This window comes from Bubalus kerabau, chromosome 3 (genome assembly GCF_029407905.1).
Source record: "Bubalus kerabau isolate K-KA32 ecotype Philippines breed swamp buffalo chromosome 3, PCC_UOA_SB_1v2, whole genome shotgun sequence".
Classification (NCBI taxonomy): domain Eukaryota; kingdom Metazoa; phylum Chordata; class Mammalia; order Artiodactyla; family Bovidae; genus Bubalus; species Bubalus kerabau.
In genome coordinates, this window is record NC_073626.1 from 103,307,629 (window position 1) to 103,318,555 (window position 10,927).

The 10,927-nt window shown below is 34.6% G+C and overlaps 1 protein-coding gene across 1 annotated transcript; it reads right to left on the reverse strand.

Moving 5' to 3' along the window:
- Positions 1 to 8,446: 8,446 nt before the first annotated feature.
- On the reverse strand, positions 8,447 to 8,747 carry LOC129646460 (small nuclear ribonucleoprotein Sm D1-like). Its single transcript, XM_055572665.1, has one exon. It carries the CDS (start codon positions 8,745 to 8,747, stop codon positions 8,448 to 8,450), a length of 300 nt encoding a protein of 99 aa, XP_055428640.1. The 3' UTR covers position 8,447.
- Between the last annotated feature and the right edge of the window lie 2,180 nt (positions 8,748 to 10,927).

Sequence of the window (10,927 nt, forward strand, 5' to 3'; positions counted from 1 at the left end):
CAGAGTATAGTCTGATTCACAGATACTAAGAGAAATTCTTGAATTCCAAGCCTACTTAAGATTTTATATGGGAGATTTGTAAAGTTTAATCATCACAAATTTCCTTCCAGCTAAAAATTGCCATATAGATAAAATGACAACGATGGTGGAGGTGATGATGAAAATCATTAATTAAGCTGATTTTTAACTTAGTCATAGCTCTTTGAGCAATCTCAGGTAGAGATAAATTGTCACCGCTTTTCTTGTAGTCTTAAACTAGCTTGCCAAAAAGTAAAGATGCATGATATAAAAATTAGTAACCATACTAGTTTCCTAGGTCTGTCATAACCAAGTTCTACAAACTGGGTGAGGTTTAAAATGCTGATTCAGCTTTGAAAGTACAAGAAAGTGGAATAGTAGTTTAAAGAACAATAATATACAAGAGAATTAGACAAATAACATGAAGAGTTGAACCTTTTTTATTCAAATATAGATACTAGGAAAAAATTCATTCACATATTCAGTTACTTTCTCACTTAATGTGCCTTTATTAATGTATTTGTTTGCTTGGTGGTGTATGAAGCAATAATTCTTTCTTTAGCATGGTAATAATACACTGCACATTGATGTTTTCAGAAATACTTGTGTATACTCATAAAAATTAAACATCATCTAGAATCTATGTTTATATATCATTCTTATTACAAAAGTTTTTCATAATAAAATAGTTTCTTATTTGAGAGCCAATGAAACAGATTATTAATATGTGTTTACAGTGTATACTATAAATTATTTTAGGTATGTTATTCTGATGGTCCTTGCATTTATAAGCTTCTTGGAGAAAGCAAACATCATGTACATCCTTGGAAATCTCTCAGTGACATAACAATGTTGAGAATAAAATGTATGCTCAGGAAAAACAATAATTTGACTTCAGTTATTTTAAATTATCATTAAAATTTCACTTTGCTTGGAAAGACAACTAAATATGTTATTATAATATTTACTGACACTTATAGCATGAGAAATGACTGACAACCCAGTGTGGTCTCAGTCCCATATTATTGTTTCTTTATCAAATGAGAATAGAGTGAGGAATAAATAATTATGCTCATTTTTAGTGTTAAACTGATTCAACTTGCTGCTTCTAGAAGGCTGTATTTTAGAATTTAGGCTTTGAGGTAAATATAATGTCTTTGTCTAACCCTTTCTGAGAGAACAGTCTATCAATATTTAATTTGACCAGCCAAAGAAAGCATTAACATAGCATAAAACAATTTATGAGATTGGCTCAGTCTTGGATTTCCTTATTACATGTAGTTAAAATTTATCAACAAGAACATTATGGGTGCGTGTTTGTTATCTTAATAATTCTAATTAACTTCTGGTAATTGCTGAGAATCTGCAAGTGACTAACTCTTTCTATTTTTCATTGTTATAGTTTCCAACAACCAGCAGAGAAATTAATAAAATAAGTCTGTGAGAAATAAAACAATGCAGACCAACTAAGTTTTCTTTCCATTGGAGAATATACAAATCAGTGCAAATATTCTATATATAAATATTTGAAAACCAGAACTTCCAGGACAGCAATAGGAAAATATGGGAATTCTTTTAAGTATTATATACACACATGCATATACAAGTGTGTGTATGTGATTTTTTTAAAAGAACTTTTCTTATTATTACTAATTACTGAGATATGTGATTCTAAGAATAGCATTTCCACTGATAACAAGTCTCCCATCTTTGGTGCTTAATTCATACCAGTCTTGCTATAATGGGCATGAATTGTGAAGATACACACGTAGAACTGAGCTACACAAATGACTCAGATTAATTCTGACTTCAGTCAGTCTCACAAAGCAACATGGTGTCGTTCATTTGCCATTGTTCATGTCACAAAGCCAGTTAGTTTCTAGTAATAGACTGACAAGGTTAGGAAGATACATTTTGTAGAGGTGACATCTATGGGCCCTTTACCACATTTAATGATGTGGAGTATATAATATAGTAAAGCAAAAAATGCAGCAAGAGACTGTATGAATCAATTAAGAGAAAAAAAAATTGGTTGTCAGAACCATGAGTTATAGTAAATTATTAGTTTAAAGTAAAGTCATGCTGGGTATTTTACATATTATGTCTTTGTAGATATTAGATACTTAATTTTGTTAAGTAAATTTGTAAAACAAAACAATGTATGTATGTTGAAGAACTACTACCGTATCTTATTTTTCACTGTAGAGAAGTAGTTTGTTTTTATTGATTTATCTATTTCATTGTTAGAGATACTTTAGTAACCTTCATTTTTTTTCTGAAATGACGATATGAACAAAAATTAATAATCTTTATTTGAAAATCAAGAGTAAGACAAGTAATAGAATGAATCCAGCCAACATTCTAGAATAAAGGTACATTACATAATGAAGGAGTTTTTCATCCATTAATGCAACTATCGATGTAATGGTATCTACATACAAAAATGTGAAAGAGACAAATGTCATTAGTTTGAAATATTTGAGTAAATTATAAATAATGTAAGCAGTTTATATTGATTGAAACTCCAGGAAAGGTACAATTATGAGAAGACCAACAGATTATTTTCTTAAGAGTTCTGGTGAAAGGGATTATTTAAATCTAGAATTAGATGTTATTACACCTAACAAAATGTTACAGTACCAAAATGTCTTATAAAGCCATGAGGAGAAAAGAAAATATCAGAATTATATAAGGAAGATACAAAGATTAACCACAGTAAGACCAGAAAAGAGAATGCTAAATATTCTTTATTTGCTAAAAATAATTGTCATGAAAATAGAAAAGAACTATAATCTTGAGCTGTATAATAGTTTTAATTTCCTAATCTGGAAAATACATAAGTAAAATAGTTTTCCAGGTTATGTTTACCAAGTTTCATTTCCTCCACTATGCTCCTAAAGTACTGAAATTCCTTGTTTAGATAATCCAAATTCTGTTAAGTTTTACAGATAATACTCATTTGTTTTTCCTATTTCAGAATACTTTCTGAAATTTAGAATAGTTTAAAATGATCAACTTCATAATTAGATATTGTTTCAAATTTCAGGTCTATTATTTTTTCTACTTCATTAACATCTCTGAGACTTGATTTCCATATCTAATGATTGGTTTTAATGAATATTACCTCATAAGACTGTTGCCATGATTAAATGTACTGTGGAAAGAATCTGGGGAAGGGGGTGTTTAAGAGAGCATGGTAGTGTTGCTTTACTCTGGTTATTTCTTTATTGGAATTAGTTGATCTGCATTACTTTTATTTTAAAGTTTACAGCTACTAAGATATGTTTTAAATGTGCCTAGAAGGAGAGAAAACAAAATCCTGGGCCTGTAAAAATAGGGAGATGGAATGCATGCTGCTGCTAAGCTGCTGCTGCTAAGTCGCTTCAGTCGTGTCCGACTCTGTGCGACCCCATAGATGGCAGCCCACCAGGCTCCGCTGTCCCTGGGATTCTCCAGGCAAGATAGTGTTGCATAAATCTGAGGTGTTCGAAGGAAATTATCAAATGATAAATATCCTGGTTTCTAGGTAGAAAAAAAAAAAACTTTTTATTGTCAAGGTAGGAAAGTACACAGTCATTGACTTCACATTGTATAGGCTTCAAATATTAAATATAGGCATATCTTATTTTGTTATGATTTGCTTTTTCCACTTCACAGATAATGTGTTTTTAAGGTTTGTGGCAACTCTGCAGTAAGCAAATCTATCAGTTCCACTCTTCCAACAGTATTTGTCCACTTTGTGTTTCCATGTCACATTTTGGTAATTCTTAGAGCATTTCAAACTTTTTCATGATGATCATATTTGTCATGGTGATCTGTAATCAGTGATCTTTGACGTTACTATTGCCAAAAGATTACAGTTCCATTAAGGCTTGGATAATATTAGATTTTTTTTTTTTTAGCAATTAGTAGTTCTTAATTAAGGTATATAATTTTTTTTTTTTTAGACATAATGATATCGCACAGTTAAAGGACTATAGTATTGTATAAACAAAATGTGTGTACACTGGGAAATCAAAAAAATTGTGTGACTTGTTTTATTGTGATATTGTGTTATTGTGGTCATCTGGAAATGAAACTGCAATCTCTCTGAGGTATGCTTGTATTCACCATACCTGTTTGTCCATGAATCACCCAAAATAATATTTTTAAAAAATCTTCTCATGCTGGTGATACAGTTGAGTCATTTGACATAACTAACAAAACAAGCAGAGACATAACCTTACAAACATGTGTAGTGTTCCAAGAGAGAACCAACCAATATGAGTTAGATTTTTCCAGCAAGATGTATAGCTGATTATTCATAGTGGTACAACATGTGAAAGATAATAAAACTGGTAAGTTTTATGTGACTGAGATATAAAGACATCTACAAATAATAATAAAATAATATCAAAAAAACATAACAAAAAATTATCTTGAGTCTAGAAATGAAATTAAGGAAACGAGACAGAAAGACATGAAACTAACCTTGGATTCTAGAAATGAAATTTGTAGAAATTAAAATTAAGCAGAGATATTAAAATTCATGGGAGCTATAACCTAAAGGTCCAACATGGATCTGTAGCTTTCCAGTGGGAAAGACTAGAGAGAAAGGGGGACTAAAATCAAGGAATTATCAGAATTACATGTATGTTGGAAAGATATAATTCAGAAACATAAAAAAATAGTGTTTCTGAACAACTTTGATTTAATAAGCATATTATACATTGAATTAGAATTTGTAATAGAAGTAGCAACTCCTTTGGAGAGTATAAAATTGGTCACAAAAGTTTAGAGAACATATATAAGAGAGAATAAAGTAACCAGCTTAAAAACATTATAAATATTGCTCAGCAGGATTTAGGGATCTTTACTAACTTTAGACTAAGTTAAATATTCATGTAAAAATTTAAAATTAAGCATGAAAAGGACATAAATATACTGCAGAACTTACAAACTACTGGGGAGAGAGTAAGCTAATATTTCAATAATAAAATAAGAGCTGTGAAATGGAAAAATGAGCAAGAAGAAGCATGGCAAGTATAATACAGAAAATTTTACTTAGTTGTAACTAAATTCATAATTAAAGAATTACCATAAACATAGTGGCATTAAATCTGTTTTGTTTTAAATTCACAGAATTTCAAAATAAATAATAAAATTTCTGGTTTATGTTTAGAAAAGAATCAGGGAGATAAACTGACAAAACTACACCTTTAAGTAAAATCAATATTTGAACTGTCAGTTCAGTTCAGTCGCTCAGTCGTGTCCGACTTTTTGCAACCCCATGAATTGCAGCACGCCAGGACTCCCTGTCCAGTCACCAACTCCTGGAGGTCACTCAAACTCATGTCTATTGAGTCAGTGATGCCATCCAGCCATCTCATCCTCCGTCGTCCCCTTCTCCTCCTGCCCCCAATCCCTCCCAGCATCAGAGTCTTTTCCAATGAGTCAACTCTTTGCATGAAGTGACCAAAGTACTGGAGTTTCAGCTTTAACATCAGTCCTTTCAAAGAACACCCAGGACTGATCTCCTTTAGAATGGACTGGTTAGATCTCCTTGCAGTCCAAGGGACTCTCAAGAGTCTTCTCCAACACCACAGTTCAAAAGCATCAGTTCTTCGGCACTCAGCTTTCTTCACAGACCAACTCTCACATCCATACATGACTACTGGAAAAACCAAAGCCTTGACTAGATGGACCTTTGTTGGCAAAGTAATATCTCTGCTTTTGAATATGCTATCTGGGTTGGTCATAACTTTCCTTCCAAGGAGTAAGCATCTTTTAATTTCATGGCTGCAATCACCATCTGCAGTGATTTTGGAGCCCCAAAAAATAAAGTCTGACGCTGTCTCCACTGTTTTCCCAAATATTTTCCATGAAGTGACAGGACCAGATGCCATGATCTTAGTTTTCTGAATGTTGAGCTTTAAGCCAACTTTTTCACTCTCATTTTTCACTTTCATCAAGAGGCTTTTTTGTTCCTCTTCACTTTCGACCATAAGGGTGGTGTCATCTGCATATCTGAGGTTATTGATATTTCTCCCAGCAATCTTAATTCCAGCTTGTGCTTCTTCCAGCTCAGCGTTTCTCATGATGTACTCTGCATGTAAGTTAAATAAGCAGGGTGACAATATACAGCCTTGACTTACTCCTTTTCCTATTTGGAACCAGTCTATTGTTCCATGTCTAATTCTAACTGTTGCTTCCTGACCTGCATATAGGTTTCTCAAGAGGCAGGTCAGGTGGTCTGGTATTCCCATCTCTTGAAGAATTTTCCACAGTTTATTGTGATCCACACAGTCAAAGGCTTTGGCATAGTCAATAAAGCAGAAATAGATGTTTTTCTGGAACTCTCTTGCTTTTTTGATGATCCAGCGGATGTTGGCAATTTGATCTCTGGCTCCTCTGCCTTTTCTAAAACCAGATTGAACATCTGGAAGTTCATAGTTCATGTACTGCTGAAGCCTGGCTTGGAGAATTTGGAGCATTACTTTACTAGCGTGTGAGATGAGTGCCAATTGTGTGGTAGTTTGAGCATTCTTTGGCATTGCTTTTCTTTGGGATTGGAATGAAAACTGACCTTTTCCAGTCCTGTGGCCACTGCTGAGTTTTCCAAATTTGCTGGCATATTGAGTGCAGCACTTTCACAGAATCATCTTTCAGGATTTGAAATAGCTCAACTGGAATTCCATCACCTCCACTAGCTTTGTTTGTAGTGATGCTTCCTAAGGCCCACTTGACTTCACATTCCAGGATGTCTGGCTCTAGGTGAGTGATCACACCATCGTGATTATCTTGGTGGTGAAGATGTTTTTGTACTGTAATGCACAACAAAAAAGAAAAGAATGTTCACCAGGGTGAAATAATGATTCAGTATTTCTATGCACATATTTCCAATGAAAAGTTGGTATTTGTAAAACAAAAGTATTTAAAAGTAGGCCACAAAGCAAATCTCAATGAATATTTAATTTTTCACCATGAAAATGTCATTCTCTAACCATGGCACAATAAATTAGGAGAGAAAAAAGAAAATTAAAGCACTAACATTTCAGAAAATGTTTAAATCTACTTTGAAAATAACTTATCAGATAATATATTCTGATTGATTTGTGTTGTTCAGTTGCTAAGTCATGCCTGACTCTTAGCAATCTCATGAACTATACCATGCCAAGCTTCCTTGTCCTTTATTATCTCCCAGAGTTTGCTCAAACTCATGCCATTGAGTCAGTCATGACATCGAACCATCTTATCCCCTGTCACCCCCTTCTCCTCTTGTACTCAGTTATTCCCAACATCAGGGTCTTTTTGAGTGAGTCAGCTCTTCACATCAGGTGGCCAAAGTATTGGAGCTTCAGCTTCAGCATCAGTCCTTCCAATGAATATTCAGGGTTGACTTCCTTTAGGATTGACTGGTTTGATTCCCTTGAGAGTTCAAGGGACTCTGAAGAGTCTTCTCTAGCACAGCAGTTTGAAAGCATCAGTTTTTTGGTGCTCAGCTTTCTTTATGGTCCAGTTCTCACATCCATACATTACTACTGGGAAAGCCATAGCTTTTGACTCTATGTACCTTTGTTGTCAAAGTGATATCTCTGCTCTTTAATATGCTTCTAGGTTGGTCATAGCTTTTCTTCCAAGGAGTAAGCGTCTTTTAATTTCATGGCCACAGTCACCATATGCAGTGATTTTGGAGCCTAAGAATATAAAATCTGTCACTGTTTCCACTGTTTCCCCTTCTATTTGCCATGAAGTGATGGGAATGGATGCCATGCTTTTTGTTTTTTGAATGTTGAGTTTTAAGCCAGCTTTTTCACTTTCCTCTGTTTCATCAAGAGACTCTTTAGATCCTCTTTGCTTTCTGCCATTAAAGTGGTATCATTTGCATATCTGAGGGTTTTGTTAGTTTTCCCAGCAATCTTGATTCCAGCTTGTGAATCATCCAGCCCAGCATTTTGCATAATGTACTCTGCATAGAAGTTAAATAAGCAGGGTGACAATATACAGCCTTGGAGTACTTCTTTACTGATTTTGAACCAGTCTGTTGTTCCATGTCCAGTTCTAACTGTTGCTTCTTGTCCTACCTACAGGCTTCTCAGGAGACAGGTAAAGTGGTCTGGTATTCCAGTCTCTTTAAGATTTTTCCAGTTTGTTGTGATCCACACAGTTAAATGCTTTATTTATTTTGTGTGTGTGTTACATTTATGTTTATTAAAAACTGCTACAAACAAACAAACCCTGTACAAAAAACTTGAACATCCACCCCTGTGAAACAGTAAGCTCCAGCTACATTATCGCTTAGGACTTTACATTCTTCTGCCTTGGCGTCATAGTCTTCCTCTGTCATGTATCGGTCTTCCTGCCCCACTACTTTGAAATAGTAGTCTTGAGAGACATTATCGCCTAAGACCCCCTCTTCCTCGGCCTCGGCCTCGGCCATGTCCTCTTCCTCAGCCTCTTCCTGCAACAGCTTCCCTTTTCTTAGACTTCACCTTTGGTTCCACATCCACGAGTAGTGTATCCAGAGGTAAGCTGTCTGGCAGAATAAAATACCGAATGTTATTTCCTTGAATACTCAGTGTTTCCAGCTGTACAGGTTCTTTGTTCTTCAGGGTCATTTTCACTGCTTTAAGATGTGTATTCATACTGACATCTACACCTGTAATTGTTCCATGGACCTGTGCTCCATTCTTTAATTCAATGGTTACAGTTTCATAAATCAATTTCATCAAAAATCTAACGAGCTTCATCCTAGCGGTGCCGTCACCCTTTTGGCCTGATAGTACATGAAATCCGACCCCCAAGAGCTGAGGTTGGGCGTATGAATCAGTTAAATGCTTTAGTATAGTCAATGAAGCATAAGTAGATTTTTTTGCTGAAATTTCCTTGCTTTTTCTATGATCCAGTGGATGTAGGCAATTTGATTTCTAGTTCCTTTGCCTTTCCTAAGTCCAACTTGTACATCTGCAAGTTCTTGGTTCACGTACTGTTGAAGCCTATCTTGAAAGATTTTTAGCATAATCTTGAAGCATGTGAAATGGGTGCAATTGTATGGTAATTTGAACATTCTTTAGAATTGCCTTTCTTTGGGACTGGAATAAAAACTGACTTTTTCCTGTCCTGTGGCCATTACTGAGTTTTCCAAATTTCCCTGCATATTGAGTGCAGCACTTTAACAGTATCATCTTTTAGGATTTGAAATAGCTCAGCTGGAATTCCATAACCTCCACTAGCTTTGTTCATAGTGATGCTTCCTAAGGCCCACTTGACTTCACACTGCAGGATGTTTGGCTCTAGCTTTTGATTTCTATCTGAGAGTATTTAGAACCTAGTGATAATAAAAATACTCTATATAAAAAATTTAAAGTTGATAAAGTAGGCTCTCAGAAGTTAGAATATGACTCAAATATATTTAGCTGGGAAAAATAATTGAAAATGTATAAGTTTAGAATCCTTTCTAAGAGAAATAAAAAAATAAGACATTGCATTTGGCTTCTAATACCATTTCCAGTGACTTCTTCCCTGGTGGCTTAGGGATAAAGAATATGCCTGCAATTAAGGAAACACAGAATCCATCCCTGGGTCGGTAGATTCCCTGGAGAAGAAAATAGTAACCCTCTCCAGTATTCTTGCCTGGGAAATCCCATGGACAATGGAGCCTGATGTGCTATGGTCCATGGGGTTGCAAAAAGAGAAGGACATGACTTAGTGACTAAACAACAACAACCATTCTCCAGTAGAAGGAACCAGAGCTCCTTAGAGAAGTGGCTGAATTTAGGGTTGGGCAGGGAGAACACACACACAGTGTGAGCCTATAGCATCTTGTAGTTCCAGAAAATAAGGTGTTTAAAAAGCAAAATGGTATCTGTCAAAAGGACACATAAGTCAACTGAAAGAGATTCCAATAGCCAAAGCTGGAGCAGCTTTAAGCAAATAAAGTAAGTACTGTTAAATTATAACCCAAATATGGAAAATATTCATGTGCCCAAACAGATGATATACATAGATGATTGAATAAAGAAACTAATGGAGGATAATAGACAAGTCTCCTGTGCAGAACAATTGCAAACAACTATGTAAGTATTTCTCCTTTAAGAAACTAGTGCATGACTTCCCAACCCTTAACCATGGAATGCACACAGTGACTTTCATCCAAAAAGTATAGAATGGAAAAGGGGGAAAAAAAGAAACTTGACAAACACTATCTCAGCAAGGTAATCAAGATAGCATCATCAATAATAATTCATGTTCATTCAGTATATCCTTGATGTGATATGATGAGAATGTTACCCTAATCTACCAATGAAAAAAGAAATCTGAAATTGAGGAAAATTCTATAAAATACATGTCTGCTGCTGCTGCTGCTAAGTCACTTCAGTTGTGTCCAACTCTGTGCAACCCCATAGATGGTAGCCCACCAGGCTCTGCTGTCCCTGGGTATATCTTAAAACTGTCAACATCATCAAAACCAAGGAAAATCTGAGTAACTGGCATAGTTCAGAGGAGACTAAGATATGATGGCTAGTGTAATGTACTGTGATTGGGATTCTAAAACAGAAAATTAATTTTAGGGAAAAAATAATGATGTCTAAAGAAAGTATGGACTTAAGTTAGTTATCAAAATTGTTTCTAAAATTAATTAATCAAAATGTGTCATAATAATGTAACATATTAACAATAGGGAAAAATGGGTTTTGTAGCCTCTGTATTAAACCTGAAAATTTTCTAAAATTCTAAAACAATAATGAAATTATTTTAAAAAGTAGACATTGGACATCTAAAGAAAAAGTCTTACCAGGATATTAAAAAGGAAAATAAGAATATACATATAAAATTTTATCATATTAAAAAAAGAAGAATTACATGTGTGGCATGCTATAATTTGGGTGTTTGAAAAACCTAATAAAACAGACTTCTGCCTAAATGGATC

Bases quoted from the DNA above. Each gene is read 5' to 3' on its own strand.
- LOC129646460 (XM_055572665.1), bottom strand. From the start codon at position 8,747: ATGAAGCTCGTTAGATTTTTGATGAAATTGATTTATGAAACTGTAACC.